Source organism: Trichosurus vulpecula, chromosome 3 (genome assembly GCF_011100635.1).
Source record: "Trichosurus vulpecula isolate mTriVul1 chromosome 3, mTriVul1.pri, whole genome shotgun sequence".
Taxonomy (NCBI): Eukaryota; Metazoa; Chordata; class Mammalia; order Diprotodontia; family Phalangeridae; genus Trichosurus; species Trichosurus vulpecula.
In genome coordinates this window covers 407,691,152-407,711,041 of record NC_050575.1, presented here as the reverse complement: position 1 = coordinate 407,711,041, position 19,890 = coordinate 407,691,152, and the positions used below count along the sequence as shown (strand labels likewise).

The following is a 19,890-nucleotide window of genomic DNA, read 5'->3' as shown; positions in this document are numbered from 1 at the left end:
ACTTTATTAGGAAAATTGAACTCATTTCCTCTTCTCTTCATCTCAAACCCTTTAATATCATTCCCACTCCCCATTCTTTTTTCCTTCCCTCAAGCCTGTGGCAATAAGGCAGTCCTTCTTGCCAAGACCACGTGCACTTGTTGACATATCCTCTTATCTTCTTCCTCAGATTACACTCTTGATCATCCCCTCTCTCTAGAATTCTCAACATCTATAGGCTCCTTCTCTACTATCCTCATACACGTTCAAATATCTAGCTTCCCCTACCATAATTTTTTTTGTTAAATCACCTACACTCAAGCAATCATCTTATTTCTTTTTCCTTTTTTAGCTAAACTTGTAGAAGACTGTCTACGCTCACCACCTCCACTTCCTCTCCTTTTACTCCTCAACTCTTTGTAATATCACTTCTTATCTCCACATTCAAGTGAAATTAATCTCTTTAGACTTACCAGTGATCTCTCAGTTGCTAGATTTGATGATCTTTTCTCCACCTTCGTCTGCCTCTGTTGATTCCCCTCCTCCCTCCTCATGGATACTCTCTCCTTTGTGGGTTTTTGTGACATTTCTCTTTCCTGGTTCTCCTTTTATCTATTTTATCATTCCTCTGTCTCCTTTTGTGGCTCATCATTGTTCACATCTTGTACCCTCACTGTGCATGTTATAAAGATTCCGTTGTAAATCCTCTTTTCTCTCTAAACACTCCCTTTTGGTAAGTGCAGCAGCTACCAAGGTCTTAATTATAATTTCTAAGTGGATAACTCATAGATCCACTTATCCAGTCCCAATCTTTCACCTGAGCTTCGCTTCCACATCACCTACTTTCTACTGAACAGTTCAAATCAGTTGTCCCAAATACATCTCAAACTCAACGTGCCCAAAATTAAACTAATTATCTTTGCATCACAAACTCTCTTCTCTTCCAAAATTTCCCATTTCTACCTAAGGTATCATCATCCTTGCAATCCTCTTGCTTCATAAGCTGAAACTTATCCTCAACTCCACACTCTCCTTCATCCCTCATATCCAATCAGTGGTCAAATATTGCCTTTCTACTTCTAATAAAATCTTTCAACAAATCCCTTCTCTGCACTCACACAGTAACTACTCTGATTAGGGCTTTCACCTCTAGATAATTGTAATCAATTCCTAAATTTTTTCCCTGCTTCAAATCTTTCCTCACTCTAGTTCATCCTACATATTACTGCCAAAGTAATTTTCTTCCAACACAGATCTGACCATATCACTTTCCTTCTCAGTTAATTCTGGTGGCTCCGCATTGCTTCTTGGGTAAAGTATAGCCCACTCAATTTAACCTTCCTTTCAAAACCTACCCCCAAACCATGTTTCCAGCCACAATGGACTTTACTTCTCTTTATCACTCTGTGATTTACCCAAACTGACTTTCTCTTTGTTTCTCACAGATGACAATTCAATTCCCATCTCCATGTCTTTTCATTGGTCATTCTACATACCTTGAATGCAATCTCTCTGCACCTCAGTGTCATTGAATTCTCCTCATCCTTTAAAATGAAGTTTAAGTATCTTTTTCATGAAGAGTTTCTTGATCTCTCCAACTGCTAGTGCCCCTCCCTCTCAAACTATCTTGTATTTTAATATTTTATATTTTTTCTCTATATATTTATTTGTATTTATTCTCCATATATTTATTTTGTATGGACTTCTATAAGTAGTTGCTATCTCCACCATTAGAATATTAGCTCCTTGGGAACAGGGATTGGTTAATTCTTTTTATTTGTACCTCCAGCACTTAATCCCAGTCTTTGATAGCAGGTGCTTAATTAATGCTTGTTGATTGATATGTTGTTAGGGTGCCTTAAACCCCATTTCTCTTTAACCCTTAAAACCCTTTACTCTTTTCCTTTCTTCATTATTCGAGTCAAGTAAGCATCCTCTTGGACATTTTGGTCACCACCTTTGGACTTTCCTCCTTTTTCCACCTTGTTGTTGCACACCTGGAAGTTCTTCCCACATCCAAGGGATTAATTAATTTTATCCAGTGGAATAGGCAAATTCCCACGAAGCTGCCCCCCTGGGAGAGCTTCTTTTGGAAGAGCTAAGAAATGAAGGAGGAGGGCATACCTACCTGGCACTGATATCAATTTCCAGCATGTCATTCCCATCAATGTAAAAGAACTTTGTGGATGGCTCCAATGTGACTTCAAAGCTTGGTAGCACTAGAGTTTTGGGGAAAGAGTAGAAAGAGGAGCTGGAGCTAGTCTATGCTAGAGGCAGAGGAAGACCTATGTTGCATAGGGTAAGGTTCCCAAAAGTGCAATACTTACCATACTCCTTAATTTCAAACTCTGTGGAGAAGGTTTTTTTGATGGCGTCTTGATACTGGGCAACAATCTTCCATGTACCCAGGCTAGACAGAAGGGAGCAAAGCCCACTTAATGGGTATACACCGATGATATGGAAACCCTGCTTCCCCTCTCTTTCATTGTACGACACTCCCCAAATGTACAGCAACCATCTTGGTATTGGGACAGTTTTACTGTAATCATTTGTTTTCCCAGAGCTACAGGGTATTTCTTATTAGCTCCGTTTTGCAAATGAGCAAATTGAAACTTAACAGAGCTTCAGTAATTTGCCAAAGGTCAAACAGCCAGGTAAATGTAGGAGCTGGGTTTAGAATCCAGGATGACCGATGATGAGTCAGCTCTTCTTTGTGAAAGGGGGGCTGGGAGTAAGCTTCCTTTGTCAATTTAACCAGATTCCTACCTCAGAAGCTACTCTCCTCACCCTCTCTATCTTACGTGATCAGTTCAGGTATGAAGTAAGTTGAAGAGAAGATTCCAATATTTTCAGGATCTGTTAATGTTTGACTCCTTATCACAATGCCTTCTGAATTCTGGGAAGATAGACACAAACAAGAAATAATAAGGATGCTACCCTTTTCCCCTGGTCCAATCATTCTGTGATATTCCAAGGTTTTCTCAAAACTAAAGCTGTCCAATATTAAAGCAGGCTATCTTGACAGGACTGTTACTGGAAGTCCTCAAGCAGAGATTGAGTCTAGCAGTGGATATTGTAGGAAAAAAACTCCTGCATTGAGTAGGAGATTGGATTCATTGTCCTTGAAGGTCCTCTCCCAGTCTGAAATCTTATTACCAATTCCAGATTTTCTCACTTCCAGTGCTATATAAATGTAAGTTGTTTCCTTGTTATTACTCTTATTCTTTTTATTATATATTTCATCCTCCACCCCACCCCCTCACAACCTAACCATTGCCTCTTAGCTCAGGGCATTGGTCCTTTTGAGATTATATCCTCTAATAGGTACGTATATCTATTATCACCAATTACTATCTTGATGTGATTCAAATTGAAATGATCCTAAGATAAAGCACTATCCCGATATTCTTTTTTTATAAAAGTTATATAAAACTGTTCTGTGGATTACTATGCAGATGGTTAAGTAAGTTATATAGATGAATAAAATTATAAGTATGCAAGCTCTGCCTTCGCGGGTTCCCTGCAAGCACCCTCAGTATAACTCCAATAGCAAACAGAACAAGACCTCATTCTGTTCTCATGTGACTTTGATCTCCTCCACTAGGTCTTTATGCTTTGAGATCTTTTTTTACATAGACTGGACATGAATAGTTAGTAGCATGACAACTATTAAAATGTTTTTTTCTTAAGTTTTATGTCCAGGCAATTTGGGCAACATTTTTAGTCTGTGATAATGGTCTGATTGATTCTAGTACAATCTATTCACTGAATTCTTTGGGTGATTTTTGAGATAGTTCATGCAAAAGAATGGCTTTCTGATGTGTAATTACAACTACCACATCATATCTTACTAGGAATCTGAAAGATGCTAAATTCTTATATCCTGCAGGGATGTTGTGTCATTTCTATCATTTCTTTGAATAATTTACATTGATCACTAAATCTAAGCTACTTAAGAAAAACCCTTCTGGAATTTCTAGCGGCAATGCCTTGGTCCTGAATTACCATCATAAACTCATCCATTTCTCCAACAAATTCATATGACTAGCAGCTTCTTTGTGTGTATCGTTGACTGAATTCATGTGGATGTCACCCATGAGGGTTTTTTAATTCCTTTCTTGATCTTAGATAGTTCATAAGTACAATCTGATGGTAAAACTCTTTTGGTTATACTTAACAAATCCAATTAAAAGTACCTATGATAAGCTTTGACTATTGCTCAGTGAAGTGATATCAAATATATTCCTGTTGGTTTTTAATCTGTTGATTATGTGCCCTAAGAATGTCTGTTAGTTAACTTCCCCCTCTTTGGTTTCATCTTTCTTTAGATGCTTGGGGGTAATGAGCTCTGTGTTTTGTTAATATTGTGAGGATTTTGTGAGTATAGTGATCCATCTGGGGCCAATTCCTCAACTCCTACTTACATTGACAGAATGAGTCCCCACAGGGTAGCTGACTACTTCTCTCTGGGTTCTGGGGACAACTTTAAGGGGCTGGAGTTTCTAGGACTGGTGGCCACAAAGCAGTTGATTAATGTTACGAAGGGTATTTATTAAGCAAATGTAGCAAGGTTATTTATTATAAAAATTATTTGCCTCTTGTAGAGGCACACTCTGCCTTTTCACACATAGGTCCCTGGGAAGAGTGGGTTCAACTTCAGAGAGATCTAGCCAAAATGAAAATTCACAACTCTTGGTCACTGGAAGTCCTTTTGTCTCTTTGTGGAATTCTCAGTAATGGAACTTGTGTGTAGCTATCTGATGGGTTCTAAGAGTTGGTGTCCTTAAAGACTCATGAAGTGGATTTCCCTCAGTCCTAAATCTAATTTGTTCATAGTTTTTAGTTTGTCTTTGCTATGTCTCCTGAGGCAGATATTTTAAGTCACCATTGCCCAGGGAAGATGCTGATCTTCAGATCTTCTGACATTTCAAAGTTCACAAGGTCAGTAGAGGAGGAGTTTTCCCTCCTCACAAAAAATTCTACCTTAGGAGTCCCTCACTCTTGGATTTGGCCACCACCACTGTACTGGCTCACTTGCCAAACTTCTGGATTGGCTTGCTCCTTTCTCCATGTAGTATGACCAATAATACTCTTCAACCAATAGCAAGATTTTCCCATGTGGCATCATCTGCTTTCATTCAATGATCAAAGAATTGTACTCTCACCAAATTAATGAAGGACTAGTTCATACCCATTTTATTCTTTGATCAATTAGTTGATTCAGTGGAAAAAGTTTGGACCTTCTGTGTTAACAGTAATTAGGATGGGTGTGGAAACCCTTATCCTAGCATGAATATACTTTCCAAACCTATCCTGGTCTATTCAATAGCACTGAAATTGTACAAAGAACATTGGTATTGTGTAGGCACTAGATGCTTTTAATAACTTCTTTCCATTCAGTTTTAATTTTAGGATGCCAATCAATCCATTAACATATTCAATCAGAGTCTTTTTTCTTGATATTATATTTGTTTTGTCTAACCTTGAGGACACCAAGCTATTGTTTTCGTCTGGCCTCCAGATATAAGTGTGAAAATGTGTCTTTATCTTTCCTTTATACATACTCAGAACTTTATACATATAAAGTCCAAAGATTGGAGAAAGATTCCACAAGATGAAAGAGTGGACCAGTTTTTTTAATGGGGTCATATAGTCTGATATCATCCAATTACACATCATGATGAATAAGATGTTTAGGCTTGACTCCCTCTTTAATTCAGAAGTCATATTTAGGACAGATGTGAATGGATTTAAAGATAGGCAGAACCCTTATTGGTTTAAATTATTTCCTGAAAAATGTCACATTTTATAGTAATTGTTCTTGAAATTATTGTATTGGCTTATTTTAATCAACATCATAATTCTTAAAGGTAGTTAATAATATTATGTCTAACATACATACATAACATCTTTGAACAAAGTTCAAAGCACTTTGCATAGATTTTGTCATCTCATTAACCCTTATTATAGCTTTGTGATGTCAGTAGTGTGTATAGGTGAAACCTAAGACTAGAGGTAAAGGACATGATTTGCCCAAAGTCATTGAGATAGTAAGCAACAGAGATGGAATTTGAACTCTTGACTCCAATGGCAGGGCTCTTGAAAAGGTCGCTCCTAACCAAAAAGGCATGGGATACTAAAGATAGTATGAGATTAAGGGGCTTTTGTTCAAGTTTGGACCACCAAACTTCCTGTAGAGAGCTCACCTGAATATCCACAATGACAGTTTTAGAGACAGGTTTCAGGTGAAGATCCAGCGTGTAGATCCTATAAAGAACTGAAAAGAGAGAGTCAAATTTCTTGAGAGGAAGAGGCCCTCCAACATTCTGCCACTATGTGGACTCCTTCCACCCTTGTCATTCCCTCCCTTAACTTCCAATCCCCATCCCAAAGGACCAGCACACCTGTGGATCCTGGAGTGTAGATGGGTTTGTCTGTCTGTATGAAGATATATCCACTATGGTGGCCAATTAGTACCACTTTTTCCACCTCTGATTGGGAGCTCTTCACACTGATAGCCACATACTGCTTCACAGGTGAGTTTGGATTTGTCATTTCTAGAGGAATCTAAAGGAAGATTGAAAAAAGAGCAGCTCATGGACAAAGAAGATGGAGGTGGTGGGGGTGGTGATGGAGTGATTGGAGGTGAAGAAGAGCCTCTAGACTCTACTCATTCCAAAAGCTATAACTCAGGTAGAATGACAGGACTTTCCTTCAGGGTACCAAACTTTAGAGGGTGCTGACAGTCATTTAGCTTCATAGAAAGAAGTGAGTTTAGTACTTAGTAAGAATAATTTGTTAAAATAGGAAGCTACCACTAAAGAAATTAATTCAGACTAATTATTGGATGAACAGATAGTGAAGCTGAAGCTTAAATACTTTGACCACATAATGAGAAGATGGGACTCATTGTAAAAGACCATAATGTTGGGAAATATTGAAGGCAAAAGGAGAAGGGGATGGCAGAGGATAAGAAGGATAGATAATATTGTGGAAACAATGAAGATGAGCTTGGATAGATTTCAGGAGCTTGTGGAGGACAGAAGAGCCTAGGGTACTATGATGGTCCATGGGGTCACAAAGAGTTGGACATTACTGAACAACCACAAGATAATGGCTTAATGTTAGGTGTGCTTCTACATGGTAGATCTTAGCTCATGCCCCACCCCTCAATCCACAGTGGCCTCCCCAGCATCAGTGGCCTTAAGATATCTAAAGGTCTTTACTACCACCTGCCTCCTCCCCCATTCCCCTCTCTCTTTCCCCAACAAATTGAATTGAGAGAGCTTTATGTACTGCTTGCCCTGGGCTCAAAAAGTGCTTGTTATCACTCTCTCATTTCTCAACAGGATCTGCTTAAGGGTACCTCAGATTCTCTATTTATACTGGGCTACTCCAAGGGTTAAGCTCTAAGCTATTGACATTGCTAGCAGCAAGATATCTAGTGATGGCTTATTATTCTTACCTAGGAACTTTTTTCCACTTGAATAAGCCCAGAAGAGGTTTTTTTTCTGTGGGTAGTGGAGGATGAGGGAAAAATGAAGAGTCAGAAGATCTTGGTTTGAACTCTGTTTCTGCCACTTACTACTATATGCCTATGGTCAAATCAATTGACTTCTTTGGACTTCAGTTTCCTCTGCTGTAAAATGAGTGGGTTGACCTTGGCTGTTCCTTTCAAGTTTTAAATCTATGGTCTTATAAAACCCTGATTGTCTAGAATCCAATTCCTGGGAACCTTCAGTGAACTTAGGGTTCTACTAGGGTTTTATTCATGTCTTTTTTTCACTGTTCAATGTTAGTTTGAATCCATCTCTTGCTACCCTGTCCATTTCTTTCTACCCTGGTGTCTTCTGGATCCCAAGTTTAATTAGATATTTTTCATTGTTTCAAAGGAGTTTCTTGGAAATGGTAAGGGTCTGCTCTTTTTGAAAGAGGCTGTGTGCTGTTGTGACAAAAAATACTAGATCTGGAGTCAAGAGATGAGTCGAAATCCTAGCTTTGATGCTTACTTCCTGTGTGACCTTGGGAAAGTAACTTAGTCTCTCTGGGTCTGGGGTTCCTCATCTGCAAAGTAAGGATTTATACAACATGTTCCTCCTCTGATAGTGTATGACTCAATGATTCCTGACACTTGAGGACAATCTTAATACCAAGAAATAAACCTTATACCTCAGACCCATCTCGTTCCAGAATCTTAGGGATCACTTACCTTGACCTTGACAAGGGCTGTGCTATTGCTGGAATTCAGTGTGAAGGTGACCTCATCAAAGAGAACTTTCTTCTTTGGAAAGTCACGGAGGGTGACTGTAAATGTCATGTCGAAGGTGAGACCATGAGCTTCCACCAACACCATTTCTTCACGCTCAGGATGCATGACATTTGGAGTGATCAGTGAGATGCTGTGGAGGGGCGAGTCAACAGGAGGAGAGGTTTGTGGATCCCTTGTATACCACAGATTCATTTCTCCCACTGTAAGCTAGGTGGTGCAGCAGATAGAGTGCTGGACCTGGAATCAGGATGACCTGAATTCGAATCCAGCCTCAGACACTTACTAGATGTGTGACTGGGCAAGTCATTAAGCTTTATATACCTCAGTTTCCTCAACTGTAAAATGGGGATAAAAGTAGCACCTACCTTCTAGGGTTGTCATGAGATTATATTTGTAAAAAGTGCTTACCACAGTTCCTGGCACATAGTAGGTGCTTAAGAAATGCTTGTGTCCTTCCTTCCTCCCTCTCTTCTCTATCCCTTCCTTCTTACTTTCATTCTTTCCTGTCCCTGACAATGGAGGTGAACTGTAGAGAATCTTTGAATGTCAGGGTGACAAATGACATTAGAGGTTGTCTATCAGAACACTATAATTTTGCCTTTCAGTTCTATTGGGCTTGGACATGTTACCGCATCCAGGATGATGAGTGACCAGGCTTAGAAAGAACATCCTAATTATCAGGAAGTTCCCCTTAACATCCAACTTAAATTTCACATTAAACTTTAGACTTCCTTTTTCAACCTAATAATGATGGGGAAGAAACAAAATCAATGCCAACCTTCAGAGATAACTCTCTAGAGACTTGGGGCTTCTTACTGAGTCATTACAATCCTCCCCTCTCCCCACCCTGATAGCTAAATAATGACCAGTGTCAGAGAAAGAACACTAAATTTGTTAGCTGATAATATAGGCTTGAGTCTTAACTCTACCTCTTATTAGCTGTTTGGCCTTAGATAAGTCACTTAATCTGTCCAAGTCTCAGTTTCTTTACCAGTAAAATATTTGGTAGATGAGGCATGGTGGAGTAGAGAAAGCACCGAGTTAGAATTCAGCTTCAGATCATAACTCTGACACGTATTGTATGACCCTGTGTAAGCATTCAAATGCTATGTGTCACGAGCAACAATCCAGGATGAATTTCCTAAGTATGTTTGTGGGAGAGGGAGTTCCCATGCTGATGCAATCCCGGATCTTAGCATGCCTACCTCACGGGATCATTGCCAGGAAAGCGCTTGGCAAAGCACAAATTACTGTACAAACTCACTCTCTTTGAGTTATTATTAACCTTCATAGCTACTGTTTTCCAAACTATGCATGAACTCTGTCTCACTGTGGTATAATGGAAAAAGAGCTGACAGTCAGAGAAGCCAAATTTGAGTCCTGACTTTGCCACTTGTGTGAGCTTGGAAAAAGCCTCTTCAGGCCTTAGGTTCCTTATTTGTAAAATGGGACAAACAGTTGCATCAGATAACATCTACTACCTCCTCATAGGATGGTAGATTTAGAGCTAGGAGAGCCCTTAGAGGCCACTGGATCCAAATCCCCCATTTTATATTTTAGAAAACAGGAGCCCAGAGATGTTAAACAATTTTCCCAGAGTCACACAGCTAGTATACAGGAAAAAGATGATGTGACTTCAGGTCTTCCTGACTGCAAGTCCAGTGCCTGTAGGCACGTAGGTGATGCCATACAGCGTGCTGGACCTGGAGTTGTGAAGACCCTAGTTCAAATCCTACTCCAGACATTTACTAGCTGCATGACCCTGTGCAAGTCACTCAACTTCTATCTCCCTCAATTTCCTCTACTGTAAAATGGAGATAATAAGGGCACCTACCTTCCAGGCTCATTGTGAGGATTAAGTGAGATAATATTCATAAATCACATAGCAAAGTGCCCGGCACATAGTAGGTGCTTAACAAATGCTTGTTGTCTTCCCCTTTCCCCCATTCATCATTTCACTGTAATGAAATCAGCACTTCTGTCACCCTGGATCCTTCTCAGCTCAGGTCCTGGAGCAGGAAGATCTCTGAGTTCTAGTTTTGGTCCTGCCTCTTATCACCTGGATGATCTTTAGTTAATTAGTTTAAAATTCTGGGATCCCACTTCCTCCTGTCTCAAATGAGGGGGTTGGCTAAGATATTAGTGGGGGTTCCTCCTAAGCCTATCATATGACTTTATGAAGACAACACCATGTCCCTGGGATCTCGGTCAGGCACAAAGGCCTGACTCATGAAGGAGAACAAAGGCATGGACTGGTGGGGTTGGGGCTACTTACAAGCTCTGGCTATGAGATGGGACAGGGAAGAGAAATCCTAGCAGCAGCAGCAGCAGGGTAAATGCGGAGCAGTCCATGATGCTAGCCCAGGAAGCTGGGAGGAAGCTGTATCTGCCTCTTACCCTCAGCTCCTATCTAGGTTCTTGGCAATAAACAGTATTTGTGTGGCCCAGAGTCTCAGGCCAACAGGGCTAGAGGGGGAGGGTGGGCAGAGAAGAGAGGAAAGGAGCAATCAGATTCAAGTTCCTCTCTCCCTCCCCATTTCACAGCAGCCAGTCAGGCTTATGGCCGAGACAGGAGAAGCTGGCAAACCAGGGGCACTTGGGTCAGCACCCCAGCAGACACGGAAAGGGATGAGAAAAGCTGCTTCTGTCCAGCTCAGGGAGCAAAAATCACCAAGGGCTTCTAAGGTCCCTATTAACTCAAAAATACTATGATTTTATGATTTGGGATATTTGATACTTCTGTCCAGAAAGCCCTGAGGTGATTTCTTCCCCTTGCACAACGGTCTGACTTAGACTGGGTTTTTTTTTGGTGGGGGGAGGGGGGAAGGTGGATTTACCGGTTTAAGCTTCTGAGCTTCCAGGAAAAATGGGTCATGAAAAGTTAGTTAGACATGACTGAAGTGACTGAACGACAAAATGAAGTAGTAGATCAGAGCTTGGAAACCAGGTCCTCTATCTCCAGATACAGATTCTTTATATTGCACCACTTGTCACCAAAGAGAAGGAGCTTAGAACCAAGTTAAAACGATGACACAGGTACACAAATATAATACAAAAATGGAAGATGAGAAGTGCTGACGAAAGGCTTTAAAAGTCCCCCAAACTGAGAGCGATTATTTCCATTAATAATAAGAGCTAACCTTTTGTTTGGTTTTTAGGATAAACATGTGAATGAATGAATGCATTTACTGAATGCTCACTATGTGCAGTAGATACAGTATCTGTGCTAAGTACTGGGGATACAATTTGAAAAATAAGACAATCCTTGCTGTCAAGGAGCTCACATTCTAACGTGGGAAATGATACATATGGAAGGATTCAGCTGCAAGTCAGATAGAAAGGTCCGATTGTCCTTAGAATCCAGTGGCAAAGTAGATGAGAACACCTATTCTTTAAAATTGTTTCCATTGACAAAATCATCTCAGTTTCTGATATAGAACTGTTTGAAAGTGCTAAGGACATTGGTGACAAAAACTTTCTTTTTTGGTTCCTTAAAAGATGTGGCTGCGGGAGCAGTTATTTGGATTCATCTCCACAGGAGCCGCTTCTCAGGATAGTGAAAGAAAGCACTGAGCCAAAACATCGCTATTCACAAGGCTCTCGGGTTCAGGGTCCTAAGCTGTTTTCAACAGGGTCTGAGGAGAGATGGTGATTGAGGTGGTGGTGGTGGTGGTTTGACCTGCCTGGCATATGCTGCCTTCTGTCTCTCCTTCAAGATGATTTCTGTCTCAGCTAGGCTGGCTTATATTCCTTGTGAATGACAGCTGGCAGGGATGGCTGGCACCTTCTACACAAGAGATGGCTCTCCAGATGACAGTTGTGAGGCTAGGCTTGAAGCAGGAATGGCAGCCTGGGAGAGTACTGCCATATTGGTTTCTTCTTTCTTTGATATCTCTCCCTTCCGTCCAAATTTTCCTTGAAAATTTATGAGGAGACATTGAGTTGGTTGCCTTGTGACTCAACATTGATAATTATAGCTCTGGCAGATAAAGGTGTTTGGAGCTAGGTCACTGAATCAGGTTGGGGTTAGAGCTGACAAATGTTGCTGTAAGCAATGGACAAGGCATGGCTATGAAATAATGACATGAAGTTCTTTGTTTAAGCCTTGAAGACACTTTCCAAAACAGAATTCCAAAAGGGTCTTGAGCAATGGAAGCATTATTCAAATTACTATTGTAAGTTAATCTTTGGAGACCAAATGATCTCCCAGCACTCACTTGGACATGGTTGTTTAATAAATATAAAATTAAGCCAATGCTATTACTTTATATCCATCCCAGCAAGAGTGCTATTGAGGCATTACTGACTCAGTATTTAGTTTTTGCTCTGGAAAATGAATCAATAGTGTTCAGTGATGGGGCCATGGACTAGTTATATCAGAGCTGAAGTCCATCAAAATTTAATGAATAAACATGTGACAATTGTTGACATCTCTCTTTAAATCCACACTGGCCTATTTCACAGATCTCAAGAAAAAAATCAGAGATATAAAGTATTTTTGAGATCTCCAACTTCATTTTGCTAATGAAAAAACTAAGGTCTAGAACAGAAAATTATTTTTTCCTTCTTCTAAAGCTTCAGAACTAGTTATTGTCAGACCTGGGTCTAGCACCTGGGTTTCCTATTTCTTTATCCACTGCTTGTTATACTCTCTAGGGCTTTTAGAAATTTTTATGTCATGATCCCTTCACAGTCTAGTGAAGTCCATAGACTCCTTTTTAAAAAAGGTTTTAAATGAAAAAAAATGAAATTACAGCCTTACAAATTAAATCAATTTTGTTGAAATACTGTTATATAACTATCTATCTGTTTTAATAAGTGATTTCATGGGCCCTAGGTTAAGAATTCCTGTATCACATACTATTCTGCATAATTGATTGATGCTGTACTCATGAGAAGTTCTTTGAAGAGCTAAAGGATGTTTTAAAAATGGATGGCCTTGGATATAAGAGGGTAAATGCAAATAGAATTTGTCACTCTGCCAGACTTGGGAAGCGGTTGGCTGTCATGTCAATCATCTGTACCAGTTTGCTGTGGATAGAGTTCTGGGCCTAAAGTCAGGAAGATGAGTTCAAATTCAGCCACAGATACTTACTAGCTGTGAGACCCTGGGCAACTTACTTAACTTGTTTGCCTCAGTTTCCTCAACTGTAAAATGGGGAAAATTTAAGCATTTACCTTACAGCTACCTCCACTGGGAGGATCAAATGAGATAATATTTGTAAAAGAAAAAAAAGAGCTTGGTATAGTGCCTGGCATATAGTAGATATTATGTAAACTATTGTTCTTTTCCCTTCCCCTCCTTGCAAGGTTGAGAATGATGAAAGCAGGGGAGTGCAAACATGAATTCTTGGCTCTCACTTGAATATTTCTTACAGGTTTCCCAATGTATTTATTCTGGCAGGGAGCCTTCAGCTTTATGGGAATTGGGGTATAAAGATTGAAGAAAAGCCATTGTGACAACATTCAGCAGAACAAACAAATGTCCAAATGTGGTGATCATGGGAGAAGCTGTGGATATGGGGAAAATGAGCAGAAGGGAAATCTCTACTGCCTTTTCCAACTTTAAAAGCCCATGATTCTATGCCATTGACAGATTCTTTTTGTAATTGCTCCCCTACTCCCTCAGAAAAGGCTGTGGTGACCTTTGCCCTGGTATCATCCCCTTCATTTCAAAGAGAAGATTAGATGAGGAAAAGAAGTTTCTCTCTAGCCTTTCTTTTCCTGTTAGGTGGATGGGCTCAGTGCAAAGGGCAACCCTATAATGCAAGATGGAATATTACTATTCTACTGCTTTTTTCTGGGCATGATTTTGACCAACATGGAAGATTTGGCGATGACACTGACATGATGGAAGAAACCTTAGACATAAATGATGATCCACCTTGAAGCCTGCATTAGTGAGAAAAGGAAACACTGGGTTTAGAAAAGATTCCTAACCAGGTGATTTTATATTTCTCAGAATCCAGAAATGAAAAGGACTTTAGAGGTCATTGAGTTGAATCTTTCACATTAAGGAATGTGAGGCTCAGAGAGGGGAAGAAACTTGGTCACAGTCACCCAGGTAGGTAGTAAGTAGCAAATCCAACATGATGTGGGCAGGTAGTAAGATATTCAGCCAATCCCAGTCTTCTGACTTAATATCAGGTTTGTGAGTGTTTACAAAGGAAGACAGTAAAGTTTAGGAGACAATATTAGTTCATAAGGGCAAAGGATGACATGTTGGAGGGTTTGTGGTAGGACAGGCACTCAATGAGCTGCTGGTAGAATTGTCAATTGGTACAACTATTCTGAAAACCAGTTTAAATCTATGTCCCCACAGTCACTATAATATGCAAATACTTTGACTCAGCAATATTCACTACTAGACCTATAGCCCAGAGAGATCAGAGAAAGAGGAAAAGGTTCCATGTGCACAAACATATTTATATTGCAAAACGAGACATACATTTTTGGACATAGGCAATGTGAGAAATTGTTTTGCTTGACTTTGCAGATCTGTTGTAATTTTTTCCTTTACTTTTAGTAGCTTATTTAGGAAAGGGGGCAAATGTGAAAATGTGAAATTCATGATTTCCTCCTCTTTTGATGGAGTTACAGAGTCAGGAGAATTCCATAGGGACAACAGAGCTTTTCTCTTTTTAACCTAAATTTTTTATTGTGAACTCGATGAATATCAACAAACATGAACATATGTAAGGAATAGAAAATTAGAGTTATATATGAAACTGTGAATCTATCATGTACATCTTGGTTTTGTGTTTTAAAGTATTAAATTGAACTTGGTGGTCTTGTCTGGGTCTGTGAATTTCCTTCTAATCTCTTCCGTGTATTTTTAAAATGTTTCATTGACATTTTTCTTTCTTTTTTTCTTTTTTTGTATCCTTATCACTACTTACTGTTCACCTCCATAAAGCCTCTCCTTTATTAAAAAAATACAGTCAAAACAAATTCCCACATTTGTTTGTGTCTTCAAATATGTTTCACTTTGAGCTTCTAATTGATCACATCTTTGCCAAGAAATGAGAAGCATCATTAGCCTTCTAGAGTCATGAATAGTCATTGCATTGTTCAGAGTTCTTAAATGTTTCAATTTTTTAAAACATTTATAATATTGTAGTTATTGAATAAATTTTTCTGATTCTGCTCACTTCATTCTATATCAATTCATACAAATCTTTGAAGATTTCTCTGAATCTGTATCTTCCATTATTTCTTAAATACAATAATTACAAGGACACTCTCTAGGTCTCTCTCAAGAGCTTTGGAATTGATTGTGTGACATGGGAGACACTGGCACAGAACCTCTCAGCATGGCATTCGCACATCAGAGAAGGTGCTGTGCTCTATGAGCAAAGCAGAATTGAAACAGCTCAAAGAAAACACAGGATGCGCAAATTTAGAACATCCACCCCAAATGTTCATATGGACTACTTGTTCCCAACCTGTGGTAGAGCATTCTGATCCCATATTGGTCTGATCAGTAACAGTTGGACACACTGAAACTTGACTCTAGCATAGTGATGTCGTTTTGATCCTCTTTGAGAATGAGAGACAACCAACCAACCAAGCAAATACAATAACACAAAATTACTTTCAAATACCGTAATTTGTTTATCCGTTACCCAACTGACGGGCACCCGCTTTGTTTCCAGTTCTTTGCTAATACAACAATAAATGTTGTGAGAACTATATGGAGGTAATAATTATTCTATTTGCATTAATCATTTGGAACTGGTTTTATGTATTTCTCTTATTTTTATGAATATTTGTTGTTGCTGTTCAGTTGCTTCAGTCATGTCTGACTCTTAGAGACCCTATTTGGGGTTTCTTGGTAAGTGGTTTGCCATTTCCTTCTCCAGACCACTTTATAGATCAAGGACTGAGGCAAACAGGGTTGAGTGACTTGCCCAGGGTCACACAGCTGGTAAATGTCTGAGGCCAGATTTGAACTCAGGAAGATGAGTCTCCTTGACTCTAGGCCCAGCACACTATCCACCGTGCTACCTAGCTACCCCTTTTATGAATATATTTTGTATCTTCACACCATATAACCCCAACAAACATAATTAAGTCAACCACAATTTATGCAAAATAGCATAAAATTGATTGTGACATGTGGAAACCTTACACTTTCATATTTTACTGGGGTTTTTTTCCTCCAATTAAAAAATATTTGTTTTCTCTCCTTCACATTTGCTCCTTTTCTCAAATAAGTAACCGAAAGAAAAAGAAAAAAAATGTATAACACATCTGCAAAGACAAACAAAACAATTTCTCACATTGCCCATGTCCAAATATATATGTCTCATTCTGCAATATATGCTCATGGAACCTTTTCCTCTCTCTGATCTCTCCGGGGTATATAGGTCTAGTAGTGAATATTGCTGAGTTAAAGTATTTGCATATTATAATGACTTTTGGGGCATTGTTTTAAATTGCTTTTCAGAATAGTTGTACCAATCCACAGTTCCCCCAGCAGTGCATCGAGTGCCTCCCCTACCACAAATTCTCCAACAACTGCTATTTTCTCTTTTGTGGGAGTTCTCATCTTTATCAATATGGTGGGCATGGAATCTCAGAGTTGTCTTAATTTGGACTTCTCTTATTATTGATGTGGAATATTATTTCAAATGGCTTAAATTAGCCATATGGCATGGATTGGCCACATGGCAGGGATAGATTGAATTTCTTCCTTATATGATTTCAAACAAGTCATTGTCATTCTCTCTCCCACTTCCCCACCCCACCATGATTCTTGTTGATAAGATGCAGAAATATGAGTTGGGAGAATATAGTTTCAAGTAGATTCTCTGCTAAATCTAGCACTCTTTTCATCATACAATAGCTGATTGTCCCTAAAGTCTTATCCTCCAGTTGGTGATTCCTCCTTAAGGGAATGACTGTGATGCCTAACAGTGCCTTACATAGAGAAAGGGCTTAAAACATGTTACATGAATTGAAGTAGCATGTTACTGTAGAAAGACTACTTGCTCTGGAGTCAGAGAACTGGGTTCAAATGCTTATGTGACATTGAGCGTATCACAAACCCTCTGGTGTAAGTTTCTTCAGCTTTAATGGGGGCTCTGACATCTTTACTGGCTCTATAACTATCATATTATGAATTAAAGATGGGAATAATGAAGATTTTCAGTTTCTTGAATGTGATTTGAGGTTTACGGAACTGACTAACTCCCCTTTGACTTCTTCAGTTCAAATATTCAATCCAATATATTGGCCACAGCTAGTGTAGAATATCCTTGATCACTCTATCATTCTGTCTATCATGGCCAATGTAGAATTGTTTGGATAGACAGAGCCAATCATTCTAACTATTTGCCTGCTCAGATCTTTTTCCCCTCTTAAATAGTTATTCTTCCTTTCTAAGCTTCACCCAAACCATTACTCCTTGATTAGAATTCTACCATGTTTAAAAAGCTTACCTTCTCTTTCATTTCAAATGTCAGTCGACAAGCATTTGTTAAGTACCTACTATGTGCCAAGATGGCAGTTAGGTAGTGCAGTGGAAAGAGTGCCAGGCCTGGGGTGAGGAAGACTCATCTTCATGAGTCCAAATCTGGCCATAGATTTGAAATCTGAAAATGAGCTTGAGAAGGAAATGGCAAACCACTCCAGCATCTTTGCCAAGAAAATCCTGAGTGGGATCAAGAAGAGTCTTCCATGCCTGAAATGACTGAACAACATCAAATGTGCCAGGAACTGTGCTAATCACTGGGAATACAAATACTGTAGAAGCAGAAAAGACAATCCCTACTCTCAAGAAGCTTCTATTCTTGGGGAAGACAGCACATAAAAAGGAGCTGAAAATGAGGGGGTGTTGTAACAATCCAGCTAGCAGCTGCTGTGGGGGTGTAAAACCAACAACAACCAGCTCACAGAATGCTGCAAGCCCAGGATCTTTTGATCTGCTTTACTAAGGAAAGCAACGTTAAGGGGTTCACAATCTCAATTTAATCCAGCATATAAATATCATTCACTTAGTTCAGGGGGAAAAGCCAGCACCTTGAACTTCAGAGCAAATACAAACAAATTACAAACATACATTTATAAACAGACCAGATACAATTCATAGTTACCAACATCTGGGTTCAGCCAGAAGCTCAACAAGGCTGGCCCAGAGTCACTTATCACTACTGCTGTAGCTCAGAGCTCCTAAAAAAAGAAAGCCAACCTCTGGTTTTACATATCTTGTTCAGGGTCAAAGGTGAGCCACAAAAATGCAACTTAAACCCACGTGGTCTAAAAGTCTCTGATGTCACAAACATGTCACTCAAACCTGTGTAAACTAGGCTTTTCCCTTGAGGCAAGGAGGTCATCGGAAGACTCTTAATTTAATCAAGGAAACAAAGGCCAAACTCTTCAAGGGCACTTAGTTGAATAAGTGCTAAGAGCCCATCTTGATTCCCAATATGGGGGGGGGGGGAGGGGGACGGGGGGGGGGGGGTGGGGGACGGGAGGCGGCGGCGTCGCACTTAGGCATGGCAGAGAAAGTACTATGAAGTGGGTGGTGCAGGCTGGAGAGAGTTGCTCCTGCTTCTCTGTTCCACTCTCCTGTCCTTATGATTTCAATCCTGAAACTTTGGTCAAGATAGTCTCTATCATTGGTTTTGGCAAGTCTAGGCCATGGCATCCTATAGAGGGTAGGATTTTAGCTGGGACTTGAATCCTTCCAATCCTAAGACAGGGAGGGAAGGAGATGCAGATGGGGGTGGGGGTGGGGGTGATATTAGAGATAGACAATAAAAATGCCTGGAGTCAGAGGATGGATTGGCTTATATGATGAACAGGAAGGAGGCCAATGTCACTGAATCATGTACTACATGGTGAGGGAGAGTAAGGTATAAGAAGACTAAGAAGACTAGAAAGATAGGAGAGGGCTGGTTGTAAAGGTCTTTGAATGCCAAACAGTGGATTTTGTTTTTGATCCTGGAGGCAATAGGGAATGCCCAGAATTTATTGAATAGGGAAGTGATACAGTCAGACTTTTTTTTAAAGATCAATCTGACAGCTAAGTAAGTAGAGGATTGCTTGGAGGAAGGAGAGGCTTAAGGCAGGGAATTCAAACAGTCCCAGCTAAATAGTGCCTATAGACTTAAGTCTATTTCTTAGTTTTGACTTCCTACTTACTAAGGTCTATGTCTCTGTCTGACAGGGTCAGAAAGTCCTTGTTAACCTGCTGTTCAATTCCCTTAGCTGAATCCTGTGACCACTGAATCCATTTCAGGTGGCATCTGTCAAAGAACCTTCACAGAGTCAAGTGGGTCAACTCACTGTGCATGTGTATGTGTTTTTTAATGGCCTCGAGATGCTTAGGACCTACCATGAAAATAAATTTGAAGGAGTACAAAGCTAAGTCTAGAGGGCATTACCTAAATTCATGCCTTGAATATATAAATATGATGGGCAACAAGGTGTTTAATGAGAAACTAGTAGTATTATATAAGTTAGGGCTACATTTTAAAATTGTTAATAATGCAGGTAGCATTCGCCATGCAGAGATTTCAAAGTATAAGCCTGGGGTATCAATTGGACTATAGTGAGAAGCATGTTCAGAATGCTAACTATGAAAAGTCCAATACAAAGGACAGTGTGGTGTAGTAGAAGGAGCAGTAGATTTGGAA

At 39.7% G+C, this 19,890-nt stretch overlaps 1 protein-coding gene across 1 annotated transcript in view; it reads right to left on the bottom strand.

Annotated features, from left to right (window-relative positions):
- Positions 1–10,684, bottom strand: part of LOC118841480 (A.superbus venom factor 1-like) — a 77,086-nt gene extending 66,402 nt beyond the window's left edge. The window contains exons 1-7 of the mRNA XM_036748916.1: positions 10,524–10,684; positions 8,189–8,378; positions 6,384–6,546; positions 6,186–6,256; positions 2,781–2,875; positions 2,307–2,389; positions 2,108–2,198 (exon numbers count right to left, since the gene is read on the bottom strand). Coding sequence (XP_036604811.1) covers positions 2,108–2,198; positions 2,307–2,389; positions 2,781–2,875; positions 6,186–6,256; positions 6,384–6,546; positions 8,189–8,378; positions 10,524–10,600 — 770 coding nt within the window. The 5' untranslated portion in view covers positions 10,601–10,684. The remainder of the gene's footprint in view (positions 1–2,107; positions 2,199–2,306; positions 2,390–2,780; positions 2,876–6,185; positions 6,257–6,383; positions 6,547–8,188; positions 8,379–10,523) is intronic.
- Positions 10,685–19,890: the final 9,206 nt, after the last annotated feature.